At 37.5% G+C, this 23795-nt stretch overlaps 3 protein-coding genes across 4 annotated transcripts; all 3 read left to right on the top strand.

Moving 5' to 3' along the window:
- Positions 1-391: 391 nt before the first annotated feature.
- LOC120489873 (uncharacterized) lies at positions 392-6745 on the top strand. Of its 2 annotated transcripts, none has more exons than XM_089132011.1 (8): positions 392-483; positions 800-863; positions 4755-4918; positions 5035-5096; positions 5282-5457; positions 5893-6050; positions 6265-6326; positions 6520-6745. In XM_089132011.1, exons 2-8 carry the CDS (start codon positions 824-826, stop codon positions 6728-6730), a joined length of 873 nt encoding a protein of 290 aa, XP_088988137.1. In that variant the 5' UTR covers positions 392-483; positions 800-823; the 3' UTR covers positions 6731-6745. The 2 variants fall into 2 exon arrangements, with proteins under 2 accessions (XP_088988137.1, XP_088988136.1); XM_089132010.1 differs by having other exon boundaries at positions 4752-4918.
- A 160-nt stretch (positions 6746-6905) lies between these two features.
- LOC148978487 (uncharacterized) lies at positions 6906-8488 on the top strand. The gene is made up of 4 exons (XM_089132012.1): positions 6906-7024; positions 7139-7197; positions 7370-7539; positions 7898-8488. Exons 1-4 carry the CDS (start codon positions 6977-6979, stop codon positions 7981-7983), a joined length of 363 nt encoding a protein of 120 aa, XP_088988138.1. The 5' UTR covers positions 6906-6976; the 3' UTR covers positions 7984-8488.
- A 1530-nt stretch (positions 8489-10018) lies between these two features.
- Positions 10019-23328, top strand: herc56.1 (HECT and RLD domain containing E3 ubiquitin protein ligase 56.1). Its single transcript, XM_039687061.2, is given in 26 exon segments — positions 10019-10356; positions 10573-10693; positions 10770-10824; positions 10827-10848; positions 10957-11181; positions 11316-11407; positions 12246-12376; positions 12479-12606; positions 12700-12764; positions 12841-12950; positions 14094-14153; positions 14231-14336; positions 14418-14607; positions 14693-14856; positions 14957-15031; positions 18867-18962; positions 19050-19133; positions 19219-19317; positions 19412-19552; positions 19819-19985; positions 20133-20193; positions 20389-20459; positions 20587-20770; positions 20857-20956; positions 21885-22575; positions 23233-23328. Coding segments are annotated over 25 exon segments (3036 nt in total). The 5' UTR covers positions 10019-10142; the 3' UTR covers positions 22160-22575; positions 23233-23328.
- Positions 23329-23795: the final 467 nt, after the last annotated feature.

Here is a 23795-nt window from a genome sequence, read left to right as displayed (position 1 = left end):
TGAGGAGGTATCACCTTCTCAAAGTCAGTAAAAGAGAAAATGGCTTTACTTTCCGAAAGTGTTTTTGTGAACACATTTGAAAACTTTTATGGGGGAAAATGTTTGCAAACATTAACTTCAGTCAAAGGTGTTGAAGTACATGCATTTTACTAAGTGATGGCACAGAGTACTATTGTGTGTCATTTTTATTAATTTATTTTATGGGTCAAAAACATGCAACATGTAGTCTGTCATCATGTAGGCCACCGTCACCAGGAAACAAAGCTATTATTCTGGATAAAGTTGTTAATCAAGTTTGTCAACAAACTCTTAACTGAACTCTCATTGGTCCATTCTTCTTAAGAAGAAAAAAACGGTCTCCCTTTAAATGCCATCTCACCTGTCTGCTGTGCTCTGTTAGAGGGGACCATTTAACGTGAGACAGGAACTTTCCTTGAAAAGCTTGCTATACGGAGTAACCGGGATTGCCTTTTCATCTAAAAAGTAAGTTTTTCGGTTGGTCTTTTGTATCCATGTGATAAAAAAATACAAACATTATTATGTAGGCTAAGTGTGCACTTTTTTATTTATCTTAATGCACCCTTGAAAGGAGTGGGTAGAATATATTATGTTTTATTAAATAAACAAGTACTTGGTAAATATAACTGCATTTGTTTGGTGCTATTCAGCTCTTGATACTTTTTGAAATTGTGGCATCAAGATCACCAGCCCTGTGGATTTTTTTTTCCTCTCTATTTAATCTTGCATGAAGAAATGTTTGACTCTAGATCATCATAACTGTGTGCTTCATTTTTTTTAGGCGTATTGCTGAAAGAAGATTACAATGGAGTGGAGGATTATTTTACCTGTCCTGTGTCTAATTGGTAAGGATCTAGAAGCGATACTTAATTGTACATTCCAAATCATTTTTTATCGTTGCACTTGAATTACAAAAGACAGGGCTTATCTGAAACCAAAATGCTAAATAAAATCATTTTAACCACATGAAAGGTTAGTGAATATTCTAATTCTTTTCTAAAAAGTGATTTTCACAAGAACCCGTAAATAGATTGATATTTAGTCTGTTGACAGCTGTCACATTGAAATCAAGTCAAGTCACCTTTATTTATCAAGGTGAAACACGAAAAATTAGAATATTTTGCAAAGGTTCATTTTTAGTAATTCAACTTAAAAGGTGAAACTAATATAAAGACTAAAAATTAGAATAGATTACATAAACTTAATGCTGCTGCTGGGCGGTTTGACTTTGACCAAAAATTAATATTACGTTTTTTCAAAATTAAGCCGGTTTTCCGGTTTATGGCGGGTTTTTTTTTTCACAAAGCATTTAGAATTGTCATTTCTTAACATTCTAATAGGCTAACATTTTTATAACCAGAAAATAACTTTAAAATACAACGTTCATATTACGGGAGAATTAAACGTTCTAATGACGTTTGAATGATGTTCTTAGCCAAGCAAGTACATTAATTATACGTTTACATAACGGGAGAACTGGATGTTCTTATAACGTTTTGAATAACATTCTTAGAACCAAGAAATATTAATACAACGTCTAAAAAACTGGACGTTTTGAATCTTGCTGGAACATTTAGAAATAACGTTTAATGGAAACGTTATGAAAACGTTCTTATAAGTTAACCTAAAATTGTTATCTGGAGAAGAGGAGAGATTCGCGATTGCACTGAACACGTTTATGCAGGATTCTCTGAGTGAGCCTAGAGAAAACAGACCTATCCTTAAAAGAGCAGCGTGTATCTGAAAGCGCGCGCGGCACATAAATATTTCGCGCGTGAGCAGAGGTATTCGCGCTCGAGGAGGATATCCTTCTTTCGCGCTACTCTCGACAATTGACAGGAAAATAATAGTTCTGCAGCATCCATCTTCCCTGTAACGTAACACCAGAGCACTGCTGTATATATATATCATATAGAGACTAGATGCCCTGGCCGCTGGGCACTGAGAAATCCGGCCGCCATTTTGAACCGGTCGTATTCCTATTGTGTTGCATAGCAGCAGTAGATGCCAGAGCACTGTGCTGCATATTCCTGCTCAAATCGGCGGACTATCGCTCGGGAATTACTTTTCACAAGTAAGATTTAACATTTAACATTACTGTACCTACTATTGGTTATATTTTGTGAATAAAATATTCCATGTGTCCTGTACAGCTACATGACCTTTGCAAACCTCCCACCCCCACGGGAAAATCAGTACGGTATATCACCTGTCATACAGATTACACTGTGTGGAGCGGATAACCGGTTTAAAATGGCGGCCCACATTAATCTATATCATGTCTATGCTGTATACCTTCGGCCTCGCCCAGTAGCACCTCATTGCAGTACACGAGATCCAGGGGGTGGAGTCCGATCCAGATCTGAGGGGTGGAGTTGTGTAGGTTTTGGTATTTGTAAGGTGGGAGGAATTGGATCTAGATCAGACTCCTCCCCTTGGATTTCATTTTATGCAGTTGCTGCTTAAAAGTGCTACATTGAAAACGGTCCGTCAGAAAAAGTCCCGTGGCCTGCGCGCGGCGCAGCGAATGAAATCAGTATGGCGGTATATTAAAAATGAATATCATAACAAAAATATACACCAGTTTTCGGTATGAACCGGTATACCGCCCAGCACTACATGAACTAAAAAAAAAAAGATTTTAAATACAGAAATGACGGCCTTCGGAAAAGTAGGCTATAATCATTTATGTACTCAGTACTTGGTTTTGGGCCTCGTTTGCATGAATTACTACCTCAAAGCGGCATGACATGGATGCTATCAGCAAAATATTATTATATTTCGAGTTTTACCTGTATAGCGCTTTTAACTATAGATTGTTTCAAATCAGCTTTACAGTGATAATTAGGACATTAAAGTAACAAAAAGATTGTTTTGGTTTTATAGCAGCTCTAGAATAGCCTAATGTTATTTTCCAGCTAAAGTTAGTTTTGATTTATACACTTCCGTTACAAAGATCACTACTATTTATTAACTTAAAGGCATAGTTCACTTTGAAATTAATTTTTGATATGTTTTAGCTTACCTCGAGGGCATCCAAGATGTAGGCGTCTTTGTTTCCGCAGTAGTATCAATTTTGATATTTTTAGGTCAGACCGTTTTTGTCTGTCAGTCATATAATGGTGGTCTATGGTCACCACCTCAAAGAGCATGCACAGAGAAGTCGAAATTAAACATGATTTAATGTAGGGCTGAACGATTAATTGCATTTGCGATAAAATCGCGATATGATGAAACGCGATTTTGTAATCGCAAGAGCTGCGATTACACTGGTCACGTGACACGCGAGAGAAAAGCAGTCTGCAAGATAAAGTATCAACTTGCCACGCTACGCGGTCTGGCGTTCAGAAAAGAACAGTTTATTTTTAATGTATGTGATATTGTGTTATTTATTCTCTCCTCTCCTCAACAATCTTGGATTCAGAGAATTTCAGAATCGAGTCTGAGCTTAGTTTTTAAACACAGATGCGTGATGACGCTGCGCGTGCTTTAGAAACGAACGGTGTTCTGAATCTGCTTGCTTCTATTTTCTCGCGCTCTCTCGCTCTCTCTCTTCCTCACTCACACACACGACACCGCTCGAACCTTCCAAAAATATAGTAACGTTATTTCATAAAGTTCGGGATTGAGCCGAATTACAAGGACATTCGCGGGCTTCATTGAACAGGTTTTGCCGCTTTGCTTGATGTTATAACGTTGCTCTTGCAGTGCGCGTTCTCTCCCGCGGGAATTTTCTTTACAAATGCTTCACAGAGGCATTATTTATGTCTTTTGGAATGCAGTTGGCTTGTATATTAAAACCATGAAAATCACAGTGAAGGCTGCTTTCATTTTAAAATACTAACGCGTGCTTTGTGAAGAGCGCTCGTGCATGCGGCCGTGAGCGACTCATTGGTAAATGTACTTGCATGTCAAAATGCTTTTATGACGCGAAATTAATGTAAACACGGTCAGTTCTTAAACCCACAGGACAAACCACTTTTACAATTTCAAAAGAGATATATGCATTAGTGTGAATGCAGCTTATCGTATCTAAACTGAGGGAATCACTCTAGCTCTTGAATGAAAAACATTCAGACAGCCTACTTTTAAATACTGAGACCACTCTTTGTTTATTGCTTGTTATGTTTTTTTTGTTTCTCTTTATTTACTAGCTTTTATATTTTGAAGCTATATTATTTTATATAGCCTATTTAAAATTCTTAACATGTAATTGGTTTAATTAAATGGGTTTTTTTTATAATTGTTTTTTAAAGAATGTGTTTTTACACATGTTATTAAATACATATTTTAAGAGTTATTAAGATTAATTAATAAGAAAAAAAGTAGATCGGATCATGAGCTATCTAAGGATTCCTATCCCCACTGTACAATGATTTATTGCTTGTCTTTGTCGACTAATACAGAAGGTAAATAACTTTTTTTTTTTAAATCGCATATTAAATCGCAATCGCAATATTGGTAAAAAAAATCGCAATTAGATTATTTTCCAAAATCGTTCAGCCCTAATTTAATGACTCGTAAATGTAAGTACACATTGATGGCGTAAGACACAAAACGAGCGGCTTGTGTGAGAAAACGAACAGTATTTATATCGTTTTTACCTCTTGTAACCACAGCCACGTCCAAGCGATCTGAATTTAACCGCATGCTAAACTATGATGGTAAATCTTCAGCATTAATTATGAGACACTTTTGTTGAACTTTGTCCCTTTTTTTAATTTTACCCAAAGCAGCAATAACATCTCCAACATCAGTTATGAGTCAAACTACGATGAACCAAACTGCTAAAGTGGCAAAGATCAATCTACGCTTCAGTATTGTTCAAGAATTCAATGAAAACTACAACGATCTCAATAATATTATCACCAAGAATCTGACAGCTAAGATCACCAATGAGGTAATATGTTTTTCTTATGAGGCATGGATATTTGAACAGACGTTTGATCTGAAAAACAGAAATGCTTGTATACAAGTAAAATTATATTTATATGATTATTTATCTGTGTTTTACAGTGTTCTAATGTTTTCAAAAGCCGGTTGCCAACATTCATCAGCATGGTCATTCTGAAGTTAAGGTAACAGTACATTCATTTGTAGTCATTACCAAATTCTCTGTTATTAACATAGATGGATATATCCATGATTTGTTCCCGACTGGTTTAGTTGATCAGTTTGTTAGTCACGTGACCATTTGATTGTTCAGTTTGATATTTCAGTTGTTTATTAATTATCTGACTGTTTCAACATGAAATCTCCACAGCAATGGCTCCATTGTGGTTGATTCTGTCCTCGACTTTAACACCACAAATGGCTCTGGTCCCAATGTGACACAAGTGAAAGACATCCTTGTTGCAGCTATCAGGAATTCAAGTTTCAGCTTCAATATTACTAATACTAACACATCCATCAATGCTACTGAAATGCCAGAAGCCAGTGGTACGTGTATTTACAATTTAATTGTTTTCCTGTTACAGTAGATGTCTGTTACATTGTGAACCCTTTGCGAATGAAAGACATAGTCATAATCATTCTTGTTTGTTGATAATCACACAAACACACACACACAATCTTGAAGGAGATGCTGTCTTTGTGGTTGAGATTGATTGTATCTTGGTAAGTCCACAAAGTATTATTGAATTGTGACCCATTTTCCTTTTAATTCTGCCCCAAAATGGAACAAAAGTGACTCCGACACAAGCTACAACAGTTTAGGATTTATGTACAGAATCAGAGAGAGAGAGAATTCTAAAATATATATATATTTTATGTATGGATTGCTTTCTCACCGCATGCTAAACTATGATGGTAAATCTTCAGAGACACTTTTGTTGAACTTTTTTGTTTGTCCCTTTTTTTTTATTTTACCCAAAGCACCAACAACATCTCCACCTCCAGTTACGACCCAAACAACACCTGCTAAAGTGGCAAAGATTAATCTAGGCTTCAGTATTACTCAAGAGTTCAAGGACATCTACAACAATCTCAGTGATCCTGAGACCAAAATTCTGTCAAAAAACATCACCAGTGTGGTAATCTTTTTTCTCTTATGAGGCATGGATGTTGATTGCAATAGCAGTAGACTCTGGTAATGTTGTTTATCGGCAATTAAAAATAGATACCACTCGTGATATACTTTATGCATTAACACGCTGAATAGTTTGCTAAGAAATTTGATCTGAAAAACAGAAATGCTTGTGCACGAGGAAAATTATATGTATGTGATTATTTATCTGTGTGTTACAGTTTACTCTAGTTTACAAGAGACGTTTTGCAAATTTCTTCCGCATGGTCATTCAGAAGTTCAGGTAACAGTACATTCATTTGTAGTCATTACCAAATAGCCTGTTATTAACATAGATGGATATATCCATGATTTGTTTGATCAGTGAACGCTTTCCCGACTGGTTTAGTTGATCAGTTTGTAAGTCACGTGACCATTTGATTGTTCAGTTTGATCTTTCAGTTGGTTGTTAATTATCTGACTGTGTATCTCCTCAGCAAGGGCTCCATTGTGGTTGATTCTGTCCTCGAGTTTGACGCCACGAATGGCTCTGCTCCCAATGCGACGCAAGTGAAAGACACCCTTGTTGCAGCTATCAGGAGTGAAAATTTAACTTTACAAATTAATGAGTCATCCATCAGTGCTACTGAGATCACAGATACCAATGGTCAGTGTATTTACAAATTAATTGTTTTCCTGTTGCAGTAGATGTCTGTTACATTGTGAATCCTTTGTGAATGAAGGACATAGTCATGATCATTCTTGTTTGATGATAAACGATGCTGTCCTTGTGGTTGAGAATGAGTGTATCTTGGTAAGTCTACAAAGTATATTATTGAATTATGACCCATTTTCCTTTCAATTCTGCCCACAAAAGCGACTACGACTCCAGTTTCTGCAGAATACAATATAACCTTCAAACTGAACGACCAATTTCAAACGGAGCTTTCAAATATGTCATCTAATTTAGCCACAAAGCTGGCAACAAACATCACCACTGAGGTAATTGTCTTGTCCTTTAAATAACGGTAATATTTTAGTTGAAAAACAATTTGAACGTTTCTCTAGTTTTTCAGTAATATCTCCTGAACTGTTTATTCATTTTTTTTATTATAGCTTAATGGATTTTACAGAGGTTTTAGGAACTTCAATCGCTCGAAGGTTTTGAAGTTCAGGTAAAATGATTTTAAAATTCTAAATTCAGTCAATGCTCAATGCAATTTTTTACTTTTTTTTTTACATATGGTTGATTTAGTAGTTTAATGGTTAGTTGCTTATAAGTCATTATTACAGTTGTTGTATTACAGTTTTTCCATGTATTCATTTATGAACATTGTCCCCTCTCAGCAATGGCTCTATTGTGGTAGATGGTCAACTTGTATTCAACAATACTGTTGCTAATAATCCTACTGTGTCGGAGCTGGCTAAGGGTCTTGGTGCAGCTGTCAGAAATGGAACAGTCAAATTAGCAATTGATCCAGCATCCATCAAAATTACAGATCCCAATGGAGTCTTTGGTAAGTGTACATTTATTTCTGTTTTCATGTAATGATTTATACATAATGTCTCTAAAAATGTAGCAGCTCTAATAATATTCCTTAATCAATAAGTAATTTACAACATCCACACGGATCACGTCAACCCTTAGAGAAATATAAGTAACATGAAGAATGAGAGGAGTATGAGTAGTGTGGGCTGTTGTGTTTACAGTCAGCAAAAGCAAACTGGATGAATGAATGAATGAATTCATTTTATTAATTCATGGAAGTCCATAAAGGGATTTTTAAGCTGTTTCCAAAGACTTTGTTTACTGGCTCAAATGATTAATTAATGTGTGAATTGTTAATAATACATTTATTTATTTATTTTTTACAGCTAGCCGGTCTCCAGTCCTGGCTAGTATGCTCACAGCTTTGTGGATGACTCTGGCGTCACTTCTTTTGTCAGCTGTGATGCACTAATCACAAAATCATGCTACTAAAACATGACTGTGACATCTCCGATATTTTTGGTCAAATCACAAAGCAAAACGAGTTCTAGAATCTATCTAGCTGTAACATTTACTGGTCTTTCTTGCCACATATAGAGTCTGGTGATACAAAAGGTATTTGTGAGTTATATTTTTTTGTCCTGTGCTTTACAAAAAGGACATTTTTCCTCTGTTCACTGCTGGAAAAATGAGGATCGGTTAAAGCCAAATCTGAACATTCCATACAAGTGGCAGTGTATTAGTTTGATGCTGAAGGATCTATTTTATTTTATTTTTTTGGTAACCAAGAAACACATGTGCAATCTATGTATTTAATCTTTGAGTAATAGAAATGAAGAAAACTTTCTGATAAATCTGAACATTCCTCTATGCCACAGAAAGGGCACAAGTGAAATGTATATATTTAAAGGTATAATAATGTGATTCGGAACTGACATTGTTTTCCTTCTTTTCAATAAAATATATCTTCCAATAAATTAATTAGATGCTGAGTTTCTATACAACAAAGGTACACATGAGCAATCTATGTGTTAAAACTTTGAGTAATAGAAATGAAAAAAATATTCTGATAAATAATCTGTATTATGTTGTATGAAAGTATGTTTAATAAAATGAAGGGTGAATCCTGTTTTTAATGTCATTTCATTCCTTCAAGTACACTTTATATACAAATTTAAGGTTATTCATTCAACTTTGACTTGTGACAACAAGATAAGCTGGGATCCAGGCTGTTCTCATATCATCGAAATTACTTTTAACACTTTATTTTACGACCCACAAACAACTGTGTAAGTACACTGAAATTGCTACATTTCTGTAATTATAGTGTGCTTCCGTGTAAGGAAACAATATGTTAAGTTTGGGGTATTATAATAAAGGGGTAACAAGCAGATATACAAGCAAATGATTTAATTAGTTAAAAAATAACAGGTACCTATTCTGTTAATCTATTTCAGGCAAAATTTGTACCTACTTTATTTGTACTTACCTTATACTATTAAATTTCAATGACACTTAAATGTCATATACTGTGTAATTAAAACGATTTAAAAAAAAATGTATAACAGTACCTTTCTCTGCAATTACAGTGCAAATAGTGTTGTTTCATATTGCTACATAGTATGTAGCTTTGTTACCCCCTTATTCTGCATAGTTACAGGGTAAGTGTAACTCCTCCTGTAAATGAAAGTGGTGCTTGTTACCCCTTTATTACCAAAAACTTAACATATTGTTCCCTTATACCTACAGAAACGTACACCTCAGTGTACTTACACAGTTGTTTGCGGGTCGTAAAATAAAGTGTAACCAAAACATCAGATCACCCACAATTCTGTATAGCAAATACATCAAAACAGGACATTTACTGTCCTGTAAATCTTTTATATTTATTTACAAAGATTTAAAAATCCTTAAATCCGCATACAACATCCAAATAACAGCAAAAGAATAATAATAATGCCTCTTGCTGGAAGCAACAGGTATCGCACTCTAAAATAACTTTCAAAATAAAAGTTCCACAATAAAAGTCTTCTTTCGCCGGGAGCCTTTAATACACCTTTTATACTCTCAGTCTTTACATGTTTCTCATGTTTTTTCAATAGAATTCATAAAGGTATAGAATATTATAGCATATTTCTAATAGGGGCACTTTATAACGCAGTGTTAGCCTACAACATGCCCCAACATGGGGTTTAAACCCTGTTAGAGTAGCGAAGCATAGAAATATATCAACTGTTAAACAACAGATTGGAGATTCAAAATATATCAGATTTGTCTAATTTTAAATAAACACAAAAAATATAGATGAAAAATTAAGTTAAATAAGAAATGTATTTTTGCTACGGTTAAAATGTTCAGTGATATCTTACAAAGATTTCTGAATTCAGGCTCGGAATTTCACGTGATTTTGCTTTCCTTTTCCGATCATCATCAATAAATTAATCTCGCTAATCGCGGAAGAATAACAACAAACATAACTTTCGTTTCGTGGGAACTCGCTTAATAGTCGAGAACTTGCTTATCAGTCTAGCAGTCACTCTCATTTTCGATTTAGCCTCTTCAGAGAGCGTGCTGTTCTGTCCACGGATTGGAGTCTGTCTGAAGGTTTCATCCATCAGATCTGATGTGAACATGTTCTGCTACTGGGGAGCGCAGGTCAGAGAGGGCTTCGGTCTCTTACAGCCTGACAAAGTCAAACATGGCAAATGTGGAATACGATCCGTGTGTCCGAAATCAGCAGTTCAGGACATGTCAGCTGGAAGGAGTTTTGTTGGATTTATCAGGAATGGGAAGGTCTCGGTCCTGAAATTGCGCGGTGAAAACTGTGACCAGGATGGAAGACTAAGTACTAAATTACACCATTTTCATTCATAAAGCTGACATCATAATACGAAACAACAGTCTTGAATCTTTTATTTACATTTATAGACTATAGTCAATTTAGTAGCCTAACTGTGTACTATTTGTGATTTGGTAATTGAATTATAATTATTTAGGCCAAAGTGTCTGTAGGTACGCTTCTGAACAGAAGTTGAATTGATAAAAATATAATTTACTCCAGAGCAACCACAGCTGAAGAATGACAGAATCATGTTCACATCGATTGTCTGTGGAGGAGCTGGTGCGGTTCTTCTTGCTGATGGAGGAAATGTTCTCGTTATGGACAAATCTACCGTGTGCAGGTATGTTTGTAGGCATAAGAGTATAAATTACCATGAATTATAATAATATGTCTGACAGATTGTCTTTTCTCTGCAGTCCTCTTAAAGGTCTGGAAAATAGGCAGGTGATTCAGATCGCGTGTGGAGACCATAGCATTCAATGGCACTAACCAGGGGTATTCACAACCATTTCATATAATATCTGTTTAATCTTTTTTAACATCTTATGGTTGATAAAAAGTTATTTGCATTTGAGATATGCAGAGCTGTTGTTGGTTTTTCAGATGGTCAGCTGTTTGTATGGGGTGATAACACTCACGGTCAGCTGGGTTTGGAGAAAGCACAGCCCAGGTCTCTCTCAGCTCCTCAACGTGTGGAGGGTCTGAGTGGGATCCCACTGGCTCAGATCAGCGCTGGGGGAGACCACAGCTTTGTGTTGTCTCTCTCTGGAGTCGTGTTCGGATGGGGGAAGAACTCGGCTGGACAGCTGGGTCTCGGAGACACTACAGGTCTGAATATTTCCTCATGCAACTAAATCAGTAATGGTATAAAAGCACATACAATTGTACTGCATTTGTGTAATACTGTGTCAAATCCACATGAAAGCATTGGAAGTGATGAATTTACTGTTTTTCCACCACAGACAGACGCGTTCCAACGGTTGTAAATAGTCTGAATCGAAAGAAGACTGTGTCCATCTCATGTGGAGGGGAACACACTGCCACTTTATCAAAGGTAGTATTTCATAATATTTTAGATATCCATATTATGAATAATACCATATTTAGCATATAACAAACTGGACAGAAAATGTAATTAAAGGACTAGTTCACTTTAAAAAAAACTTTTGCTGATATTTTACTCACCCCCATGTCATTTAAGATGTCCATGTCTTTCTTTCTTCAGTTGAAATGTATATATATGGAGAAAAATCCTGGAATCTTTTCATCAAAAACCTTAATTTCTGGTTTTTGATGAAAAGATTCCAGGATTTTTCTCCATATAATGGACTTCAATGGGGTCCAAAAGACAGTTTCAGTGCAAACTGCAAACTGTTCAAGGGGCTTTAAATGATTCCAGACAATGAATAAGGGTCTTATCAAAATGAACAAATCTTTTCTCGAGTCAATTCGTTCATTTCGTTCGCTGAATGAACCAAATGATACGAAAAAAGATTAGTTCATTTTGATGAACGAGTTCGAACAGGGGAGTCACGGACGCGCATCACAGAACAGAGCAAGGCGAACATTTGAGCTTATAAAACTTAAACTTTGTTATTTATTTATTTATTAAATGAGCGATCGTTTCGCTTGATAAGACCCTTATTCATCGTCTGGAATCGTTTAAAGCCCTTTGAACAGTTTGCACTGAAACTGTCTTGAACCTTGAACCGTTTGGTTCCCATTGAAGTCTATTATATGGAGAAAAATCCTGGAATGTTTTCATCAAAAACCTTCATTTCTTTTCGACTGAAGAGAGAATGACATGGACATCTTGGATAACAGGGGGGTGAGTAAATTATCAGCAACATTTTTTTTTAAGTGAACTACTCCTTTAATTGTTCATGTTACAGGGTGGCACAGTATTCACATTTGGATCTGGAGGTTTTGGCCAGCTTGGGCACAACTCATATAAAGACGAACATCATCCGCGGGTCGTTGCTGAACTGTGGGGATCTAAAGTGTCCCAGGTCACATGTGGAAGGTAAACTAGACTTTTAATAAGCAATCAGTTGTTTCAATGCAGTAGTGCAGATTTATTGAGATCAGCATAGTAATTAGGCATTTGATTCTTTCTTGGATAAAGACGTCACACACTCGTATCAGTCGAATCGTCAAAGCTGATCTATTCATTTGGATGTGGGATGCAAGGGAAGCTGGGAAATGGAGAAATGATCAAGCAGTCTGTGCCTTTCCCTGTGGATCTCTCAACTGGTAATTAAATCATGTTTTAGCAATTGTCTATTTCCTTTTGAACTTTTGTTATCATGATGTTGCTAAACTAAACTACATTTTTGTTGCACACAGAATGTGATCATATGATTAAAAAACTGATTGCTGGGGAGAATCATTCCTTTACCTTGTTTTTCAAGGTTAGAGTTTTCATTCACAAATGGTTTAACAATTAAATGCTCTTATGTGATTACTTATGTTTTTTATGTGATATAGGAACCTGGGAATGAGTCTAAACCAAATCCAAGCAGAGGGATTTTGACATTAGACGACAGAATGATTGAGCGATGGGTGTCTGGAACTGATTCAGGGAAAGTGATAAAGAAGTGAGTGTTAAGTCGTTTTAACGACAGTGCTTCCTTTCAGATACTAATGCTTAAAGGGATACTCCACTTTTTTTGGAAATAGGCTCATTTTACAACTCCCCCAGAGTTAAACTGTTAAGTTTTACCGTTTTTGAATCCATTCAGCCATTTTTTTGATATTTAGAAGAATATCAGTAACCAGACAGTTTCTGGTCTCATTGACTTCCAGTAGGAAAAAAAATATATACTATGGAAGTCAATGAGACCAGAAACTGTCTGGTTACTGATATTCGTCTAAATATCAGAAAATCAGCTGAATGGATACGAAAACGGTAAAACTCAACTGTTTAACTCTGGGGGAGTTGTAAAATGAGCCTATTTCCAAAAAAAAAGTGGAGTATCCCTTTAAGACTCCTTAGTTTGTGTAAACTACTGTAGGTCCATGAAATAGTCTTGCTGCAGTCTGTAGCTTTTTTGTAGCTTGCCTTAGCTCGATTCAAAGCGGTAAGCTTGTAATAATGTTAATTCCAGCGGTACTGGTGGATTTCCGTGGGAGATTCGAGCATGTCTTTGCGTCATTACGTCACATCTGTACACATAAAGAAGGAGTCTCGGCTAGTAGACTATATTGTGCGGTAGGGTGCTGGAGGTGGAGATTTGTAGCCTTTTCTCACAGCACTTGATATAATTAAACTTCAATTTGATGGCGACATCAAGCATACAATCTTGCCTACGGCTCCTTTAAATGTAGTCACGCAGTGCTGATGTTGAACATTAACAATTTGAGAGCAAAGTATTATTTGCACGGTTTTACGTGATATGATAAACGATTGTTACTGTAATGTCAGAACCACAACAAAAGTGGATGTTACTTACTTGTTCAGATGACATTTTCTGGTGAAAATTATTATGTTGGACATACTTCCAAAAAGAATAATCTGTGATTCTGAATGCCAGGAAATAAATCACACTGTGCAAGTGATGTTTGGATATTTTATTACAAAAATCGGACATATTAAAGCTATAGCTTTAACATAATTAAATCAAAAAATATGTGCCAAGGACATGATGAATTTTAAACATGAGTTAATATCAATACACTATAAATGTTACATTATAAATAGATAATAAATATTATTTAAAGTATATTTGTGTTGTTTGTAGGGAAATAAACAAAGTGTTCTCCTCGGCTGCCTCTCTGAATGGAAGTTTCCTCAAAACAAGGTAAATAGGCTGTTTTATGTAGTAGTTCCTCCCTACTAAAATGACTTTGATGTTAATGTAAGTGTCTGTCTTTGTAGTTGTGATGAACATTATCAGATGTCTGAGGAGCATTGTGGGTTGGATTTCGATCTGGTTAAAGCATTCTTTGCAAAGTTATCAAACAATGAAAGTTTGATCTCAGAGGTAATGTTAAATCCAGCATTTACAAAAATGTTCATAACATTTTAAACAGTGAGACGCAGTTGATATTTTTCCGTACCTCAGGTAGTGAGGGTAGTTCAACAGACACTCCTGCCGTCTCTAAATCCAAATCCAGCTGGTGTGGAAGCTCTGAGACTTTACCTTCTCCTCCCCGAGCTCATCAGAGGACTCCAGGGACAACAAAGAACTGAACTCACTAAAGCAATGGCCTCCAAAATCCTTGATCTGAATCCTGCTGTTCTCAAGGTGTTAGGTAAAGCTGGAGGACATTTACATCCTTTGAGTTGTCGTCCTTGTGCTGTTTGTAATTTTATGTTACATGCATGTTGTATTCTCAGAGATGTACTGGTCCAAACTCCCTGATGATTTGCTCAAAATCTTGGTGGACTTGTTTCAAAAAGAGGCTGCTATGTTAATTGACAGGATTGCTGTTGGCAAGTTGGACTCTTACATAGAGAAACTTCTACTGAAATTTGTGCGGATCCTTCAGATGGTCTATCAGGTGCTTTTATTAAACATTAGATCAAACTTAGATTAAAAATAAACTTTTAACCATGACATTTTGATTGTAGTTTCAATAACAGTGTTTTTCTGTTGGAAAGGTCTGCCGCAGTGCACACAGAAACATCTCAAAGAGTGATTTCATCATTCACGAGGTCAATGTTCTCCAAGATGTGGTGAGAACCAAAACATTTTGAAAATCTACTGGTGAACCTATATGAGCTTTTCAATGGCCGATGATGTTACTGTGTTATATACTGCAGGGGTGTCCAATCCCACTCCTGCAGAGTTTAGCTCCAACTTGTCGAACATTCCTGATTTGACCGTTCTAGCCATCCTAAAGACCTTGAGCACCTTGTGTCAGTTGTGTTAAATTGGAGCTGGGATTGGAGCTAAACTCTGAAGGACAGTGGCCCTCCAGGAGCAGGATTGAACACCCTTGATTTATGATATATCTTTCTAATATATGTTACAGTAAATATGGCAGTAATCACTGTATTTATTTTACAATAATGACTGAAATTACTCAATTTATATTAAAAAAAAAAACTACGAATTGACGGTACTGTTGTTAGTTCCCTCTCAGTCGCTCATGTTCGACATAACGTTGACTTGACATCGTAATCAGGATCACTTCAGGGAGTACCATCAACTTAACGAGCCAATGAACGTTGGTGTGTGTGAACACCAAATATTGAAGACTCCAGAAAGAAGAAAAACTCTGTATCCAGTGCTGGTGCGACGGCGCGATCAGCGGTGGCCGCAAGCATATTACAGAAAGGCCAGTGCGTTTCTTTAGAAGCTCCAACGGCGGCACCGCTTGTGAGGGACCCATGGAGATTGCCTGCTCAACTGTGCTGGTGCTACTGGGTCCAGTTGATTTTCAGGCACTTCAGGATCACTCAGGTAGCCCTGTTTGTGAACCTTCCTGCACAGACCTTGTGCAAGGTCAGGGAGGATGAGGAGCAGGTCTTAGATCTTGTTAGTTGTGCCGTATTGGCCCACAGTGTTGTAGTACTCGAGACTCGGACTCGTCTCGGACTCGGTCTCGAGACCATATTTTAATGGTCTTGGTCTTGTCATGGACTCGTGTGCATTTGGACTCGGAATTGACTCGTACTCGAACATTTTTTTTTTAGGACTCGGACTTATTCCCGAGTCCACTCGAGTTCAATTCAAAATATTTTTCATGATTATTAATGTATGTTAATAAAATATTTCTTTAAATTGATTGACACGCCCAGTGATTGGTGATTTTCTAGTGCGAAACTGCGCATGACAAATTGTAATAAAATTACTTTTAACACCACCTACTATGTGGCCTTTTTACCCTAAACTGATCATATTTTTTAAACTCTAAGTAAATTCAGTAAAAAAAAAAAGGATTTCTCTAAGTAAATAAAAGTAAATTAGGTAATCAACCCTCACTGGTCTCGGTCTCGACTCGGACTCGACCGTCTCTGGTCTCGGACTCGGCTCGGACTCGACTCTCTATGGACTCGGTCTTGACTCGGACTCGACTCTCTCTGGTCTCGGTCTCGACTCGGACTCGAGTGAGGTGGTCTCGACTACAACACTGTTGGCCCAATCGCAGCCTTGCCTGCAAGATGGGTTGGCGCAAAGGCTGTTTCCCTCCACCCTTAAAGTGTATGTTGCCGTTATCGCCGCACATCACGATGCAGTTGAAGGTAAGTCGTTGACCTGAAAGCATGAGCTGATCGCCAGATTCCTGAGGGGGACGAGAATCCTAAATCCCCACTCTCTATACCCTCTTGGGATTTGTCTCTGGTCCTTTCGGCTCTTCAGAGACCACCCTTCAAGCCTTTGCAATCAGCCGGGCTAAAAATTCTGTCTTGTAAAAAAGTACTCCTGGTTGCATTGGCCTCCTTCAAGAGGGTAGGGGACCTGCATGCATTCTCAGTCGTGCCTAGAATTCGGCCCTGCTAACTCTCACAGGATCCTGAGACCCTAGACCAGAAACGTGCCGAAGGTTCCTTCCACTCCCTTCCAGGACCAGGTTGTGAAACTGCAAGCGCAGCCTCCAGAGGAGCCCTGGGTTTTATCTGTCCCATCTGCGCTCTGCACCTATACGTGGACAGAACGGAGAGCCTCAGGACCTCAGATCAGTTCTTTGTCTGTTATGGAGGCCAGCAGAAGGGAAAGGCTGTCTCCAAGCAGACGATGGCCCATTGGATAGTGGATGCCATCACCTTGGCTGCCCAGGTTGAGAGCCCACTCCACTGGGGGTGTCGCTTCTTCTTGGGCTCTGGCACACGGTGCCTTGCTGACAGACATCTGTAGAGCTGCGGGCTGGGTGACACCTAACACGTTCGCTAGGTTTTATAGCCTACGTGTTGAGCCAGTTTCTTCCTGTGTGCTCGCTTCAACTAGCTGGTAACACCGAAGTTCCCGCTCTAGTGTCGGCTTGCTGCGCCTCTCCACTGCACACGGAGCACATACGTGCTCTTTCTTCTCCAGTCGAGTTCCCCATTTAGATGAACCTTGTAGAGTTCCTCTGCACCCCTTCGGTAGTCAGACGTTGCGGAGTACTCGTATGGTTGTTAGAGATGCGCGGTTGGCGGTTACAGCCGTAGACTAAAAACTCCGTGAGGGGCGAATGATGTGACTAAAAAAAATATTTTAATTAAATTCGGGCGGGCAGGCGGTTGAACCAAATTATGTGCCAAAATGCGTTTTCTATTAGGCTACGATGAAAAAATTGTACAGTAGCCTATCAGATAAGGTCAGTGTGAAGAGGTTCAGTGTGTGTGGAAGGAAGAAGACAGGGTCGGCATGACTGGGACTCGCGTTTATTCAGAAAACAAAAAGAAACGAGGCGCACAGTAGCGCATTCGCCACCATAAACAGAACACGCGATCCAACACTTGCTTCTCAGTCTCGGTTGCAGTCCCAGTCCAACTCTCTCTTGCTGTCTCATTTCCAATTCATTTAATCTATATATGCGGTCTCTCCACGCCAATTACTGCAATCAGACACTTGACCTACTTACTTACCGCACGGCTCCGTCCTTTCTCTCCCGCTACAGACTTCGCAAAATCATGACCCTCTCGCCACAGTCAGGTTTGCCGAAGCGCGTTTAATTTATTTATTTTTTCCGATCGGAGACGGAGTTCACTGCTGATATTCTGAGAGTTTTCTAGTCTCGCGGCTGTCATCAGCAGCGCCTTGTATCGCCCAATCAGCGGATGGCGGGCGGGTGCGGTTTTGAAAATTGGTCAAAAACATTGGTGCGGATGGATGGCGGACGGATTATGAGTTTTGTGATGCGGTTGCGGATTAAATAACAGCCCATCCGCGCATCTCTAAGGCTGCAGATCCACTTGTCCGTGCGGCACTTCTGTCGCGCCGCGCTCCGCTTTATTCCTATGGGTGACGTCACGCGACTTTGACGCGCCTGTAAAGCATTCTGGGAAGGCGGCGCTTCATTAAGAAAAATGTTGTGCGTCAAAAAGCTGGCCGATGCCCATCTTTATGCAAATGAATTCCATTGAACGCGCCGCGACTATCCAATAGAAGTAGAGCATATGGAGACGGGGGAAGTCTTTCGCAGGTCCTCTGTTCTAGACTGGCCGCTGGCTCCAAACCACGCTCATAGCGGTAAACTTGAGGAACGCCCATCAAAGTACAAATGTGGGGAGGCGTCGTGACAACACGTGACTGTCGTGTTGGACAAGTGGATCTCTACCGTAATGGCTGTAACTTGAGCGAGGGGGGCGCATGACGCGCTTCGCGCATGCCAACATTCATTGGCTCTTTCTGTAGATACTCAAATGTTGATAGGGCTCCCTGTAGTGATCCCAATTACGTCGACATTACGTCTCCCGTTCCCTCCGACAGGGAACAGGGTTACAATAGTAACCGAGACGATTTTAGAAGTGACATAAGAGGGCACTAATACTTCTGACACGCATGGGTAATGATATATAGATCAAACATTAATTACCACTATAGAAAAAAACCCTGATAATTTTGTTTTCCCCAAATCAACAGCAGCGAACCATTAATGAAGATGTGAATAACATGTGGCTGTGGTTTAACTTGAATGGACAAATCCAGACATTGGTGGCACAGCTAAACTACTATAATGTGAGCTCCAACGAATTTTGGCCATATCTGATATGTATGCACATTTCAGATCAAGAAAGCATGATGTTACTATTTGTTTTATTACAGACAATCTTAAAAAATCTCATATCACTTCCATGCATCTTTAACCTGGAGGCCAAATGTAGCTATATGAAGAACAGAGTATGGAAGGTAACTTTGTCTTGACCTAAAAAAATAAATCATGGGAGTTATTTTCAGTTCTTTTCAATCACAGAATGAAATGCTTTAATAACAGGGTAGTCTTCAGCTGTTTCTGAGACGCACAGCTCTGCTGGAGGATTGTTCCTCTCAGCTGACGGCCAACCTGCAATATCTCAGAGGACATTGGCTGGCGGTAAGGAAAACAAAAACGATGTTTTGATTCAATAACACACAGGGTGATCTTTGTGTGCAGTTTTAATGAATACATTCTTTTGGTTATCTAACAGGTGTTTTACACAGAGGATATGAGAAAAACAGATGTGAACAAGAGAGACTTTTTTCTCAACGTGTTTAAAGAGCTTTGTGGGCCAACGTCTCAGCTGCTCATGGACAATGACAACAAAACTTTGAGCTGGTTTCCCACAAAGGTAAGGCAAAGACTTTTCATGAGGTGGTGACAAAGTTTAGTTAAAGGGAAAGTTCACTTTGAAATTAATTTTTGATATGTTTTAGCTTACCTCAAGGGCATCCAAGATGTAAGTGTTTTAGTTTCCACAGTATTTTCAATTTTGATATTTTTAGGATTTTAGGACAGAGATCCTTCCTGTGTGAACAGCCCCTAAGATAATGTCTCTTTTGTATACATTGTTATTATTGTTCAATTTGGCTTTAATCACTTATTCTCCCACACCAGCTCCGCGTGAAGAAGGAGAAGTACTTCCTGTTTGGGATTCTGTGTGGCTTGGCCTTCAACAACAACTCTGTAGTGAATCTGCCTTTTCCTTTAGCTTTGTTCAAGAAGCTTCTCAACGTCAAACCATGTCTGGAAGACTTGATCGAGTTCAGTCCGGTTCTTGGCAAGTGAGTGTTTTTACAATCAGTGTTATCTGGATTCTCTCAGTATATTGTTGTATAATATTGACTACTAAAATGTTTGTCCATGTTTTATTTGCTGCTATTTATCAATGAGTAACATTGTTTAATGAACCTGAAACATGATGTTCTCAGGAGTTTGCGGTACATCCTGGACTACAGCGATGATGTTGAGGAAATGGACATGAACTTCACGGTTAGTTTGTGTTGTCATGTGAAGTAACACATTGGGTCTCATTACTTTATTCATAATTGCATTCATAGTTGCGTAGATGATTCAAATGTATACGCTGAATTCATGCACAAAATTGTCTGCACACAAGGTTTGTAAAATTTAAATCAGACCCAATATTATTTAAAAATAACAGTTTTTTTAATCGTCACACATAAGATCGAATGGGATGGGACCGAAGTCGAACTTGATCCAGCTGAGCCAGGAAAAATTGTCACAAATAATAACAGGTCAGGGTTTTTTTTTTTTTTTTTTTTTTTTTTTAAATACCCTGTCTCTAAAACATTGTATTCTTTTAATCTTGGATGAAGGATAATATTTGATCCCAAACTTGTTTTCATATAATTTCTGCAACAGAACGGATTTTGTGGACAAGTATGTGGATTATATCCTGAATAAATCAGTCGAGGAGGTATTTGAAGAATTCAAGAAAGGCTTCTTCAGTGCGTGTGACCGATGCTTGGTGGAGATGTTTGAGCCAGAGGAGCTGAGAGGAGTTCTGGTGGGCAATGAGGAATATGACTGGGACATCTTCAAAAAGGTCCACCATAACAAAAAGTCAAAACTACTCTGCTCTTGACCTTGTGAGCTAGTAAATACTGACTAAATATATCTTCTGATCATTAGAACACAACATATGAAGGATTTCATGCTAAGCATCCAACCATCATCTCATTCTGGGAGGTGTTTGATGAACTGACACCAGATCAGAAGAAGGGCTTTCTATGTAAGTTCACTTGTGATTATATGGTGGTGTAGTTATGTCTCTAAATTTCTAATTTAAAACCCTCTGGGGTTGTTCAGCCCAAATGGACCCACATCATTTAAAAAAAAAAAAAAAAAAAAAATCATAGCTTAATCGGATTGGTAGGTATTTGGTTTATGAACACCCAGAAAAATTGGGGACAGGATGTGAATAGTCTAAGTGGTCATAAAAAAAATAGTCACACTCAGGACATTCGGGGTCCAAATGGACCCTCATAGGAAATGAATGGGAAATTGGCAAAAATGTGAAAATACAGAGTTTTTTTGTGCGTGCAATCTACAAATCAGCCACGATCCAGAAAAAAAGCACACAACAGTGAAGGGGTGAATCTATAAAACATCAAGAGTGCAAAACAGACACATCCACACACACTAACACACTTTTATACACATACACACTAATAAATTCAGATTATATATGGGTTTTGAATTTTTAAAATGCTCAGTTTGTCCACCAGATGGCATCCATCTCATTTCAAAAATTGCATTTATGAGGCCAAGGCTTGACTCTAAAATTAAATACAGCTTTAAAAAAATGTAAAAAAAAAAAAAAAATGGGTCATAATTATTGCTAATTAATTAATATCAATTATAAATTATTTGTATTTTTGAAAATATCTCAAAACTCCAAAAAAAGAAAAGAAAATTATTATAAAAAACAAGTAAAAAAAAGATTTTATTTTATAAAAATGAATCCCGTCCTTTGGGTCCATTTGGACCCGAACACCCCAAGTCTGACTGTTAAACGAACAACCCCAGAGGAAATCTATTTTTTTGTTGTTGCATCTACTCTGGCTGCTCCTATGCCTTTTAGGTTGTGACTTTGTCTTGTTTGCCAGAACACGTTCAGAGTGCTTTCAAATAAATCTCTCCCGTTTTCCTCTCTGAAGTGTTCATAACAGGGTTTGAGAAAGTGCCCATTCTGGGTATGAGTGCGGTGAAGATGAGAGTGGGAACTCTGTTCAAGTTTACTCAGGATCATCTACCAGAAGCCCTCACCTGCCATACTCTGTTGTATCTTCCCGTTTACCAGAACAAGGAAACACTCAGGGCTAAAGTCATTGAAGCCATCAACCACAAGAGGGGGTTCTGGGAAGAGACAGGAGTTCTGAGATCATCCATGGACACAAGTCACAGATCTAATAACTTGATAGTCAATCCATGATAAAGACTGCTGGACCAAACCATTTTCAGAGGGGTATTTAATTTTGTAAAGGGATATAAGGGAATAAAGAAAAATAAGAAGAACTCTTAAAGAACTAGAAGAAAGACACTATTTGCAAATAATATTTTTATATTAAAATATGCACACATGCATCACTCTTAATTTTATGTGGGGGAAAAAACTATGTTAATGTTTCTTGTCTTGTCACATTCAGTTATGAATTACATGAATCACATAAATTATGTATATGGTGGAGACCCGAGATGGTTGAATCGCTGGGTTTGCAACAGCCTATGTTCAACAATCATGTGCATGTGTGTGAGAGATAACAAAGTTTATATCTATGATTTATATCCACAAACAGATAAAGATTTCTGTTGGCAAGACGTTTCTGTTTACAGTACTTTGACGCAAGAGTATTGTATTTTTGTATTTATTTATTTCTTCGGTCAGTCATTTAGAAATCATGTCATAAATCATGTAACACAAAAGAGAGAAAAAATAAAAATAAAAAATAACACATAAATACTGACCGAAGGGGTTTAGGCTGAAGTCAAGACTTATTTTGCCTAACCCCTTTTACAACAACAACTTTTCCTGACTATTACAATAACATGTAGACACTAAAAAATTAATCCTCAACAATCAAAATTATGTCATCCTTCCACTATCGCTTACTTTTCTTATATTCTTCATTTAAGTGTTCTATATTTTTCCATAATGTTCAACTTATATCCTTTCTTAAATCCCTTAATAGTTTTAGAGCTCTTAAGTTGAATAAGAAGACTGTTCCATAAATCTACTCCTTTAACTGATAAACATCTTCTCTTGGTATTACTCTTAGCCATGGGTTTTTGTAACAATTCAGTTCCTCTGAGGCTATATCTCGATTCTCTGATTCGAAACATCTCTTGTAAACAGTGAGGAAGCTTGAAATTGTAAGCCTTGTACATCACAACTGCTGTGTAAACATCAACAAGATCGTGAAATTTTAATATATTTAATCTGATAAAAAGTGGATTTGTTGGAGCAAGATATTCAGCATAGCTAATCACTCTAAGTGGAGAGGAGAGGTGGAGAGGTTTCTTTTCCGAATGCTATGTAACGTGTTCCATTTATGAACTTAATTCAAATAAACATGTCTTAATAATAAAACGTTTGTTTGTTTATTTATTTTTACATTTTTATAAACCAATATTATAGCAATGAAATATTAACATTTCTCCAACAGATTTTTTCTTGCCAGTCAGGCTTAAGTAATAACAAAGGACCAAGCTAAATGTTGGACTTTATAAAAAAAATAGTATAGTAAACTAAAAGTCTATAAATATAAAATCTTTATAAAGAAAATGTAAGATTGGGGCAGAAAGTTTAGGAGAAAAAAAAGTAAAACTAAGAAGCATATCAACAAAATAATAAATAAATACCCTGCAAAAATCGAATAATAAATGTATTGTAGTATATTATTGTGTATATGTCAGTGGCATATTGTCTCTTTTTCCATCGTATTTGTTGATTTTCTATTGTTTTTCTAAAGGCAGCACTTAAATCAAGTCAATCTTGTTAATAAACTATAAAAATAAAATAAAAATACATATCAGTGGCACATGTACAAAATGACAAAGACTCAGTGTCG

Source organism: Pimephales promelas, chromosome 6 (genome assembly GCF_988280905.1).
Source record: "Pimephales promelas chromosome 6, fPimPro1.hap1.1, whole genome shotgun sequence".
NCBI classification, from domain to species: Eukaryota; Metazoa; Chordata; class Actinopteri; order Cypriniformes; family Leuciscidae; genus Pimephales; species Pimephales promelas.
Note: the sequence above shows the minus strand (reverse complement) of the source record. Positions and strands in the feature narration are given on the sequence as shown.

What these genes read in the sequence shown, in the direction of transcription:
- LOC120489873 (XM_089132010.1), top strand. Translation starts at nt 824, where the DNA reads ATGGAGTGGAGGATTATTTTACCTGTCCTGTGTCTAATTG. An exon ending in ACCTGTCCTGTGTCTAATTG is followed by an intron (nt 864 to 4,751) that starts GTAAGGATCTAG and finishes TTTTACCCAAAG; the next exon opens with CAGCAATAACATCTCCAACA. An exon ending in TGAAATGCCAGAAGCCAGTG is followed by an intron (nt 5,458 to 5,892) that starts GTACGTGTATTT and finishes TTTTACCCAAAG; the next exon opens with CACCAACAACATCTCCACCT.
- LOC148978487 (XM_089132012.1), top strand. Translation starts at nt 6,977, where the DNA reads ATGTCATCTAATTTAGCCACAAAGCTGGCAACAAACATCACCACTGAG. An exon ending in CAACAAACATCACCACTGAG is followed by an intron (nt 7,025 to 7,138) that starts GTAATTGTCTTG and finishes TTTTTATTATAG; the next exon opens with CTTAATGGATTTTACAGAGG. An exon ending in TCGAAGGTTTTGAAGTTCAG is followed by an intron (nt 7,198 to 7,369) that starts GTAAAATGATTT and finishes GTCCCCTCTCAG; the next exon opens with CAATGGCTCTATTGTGGTAG.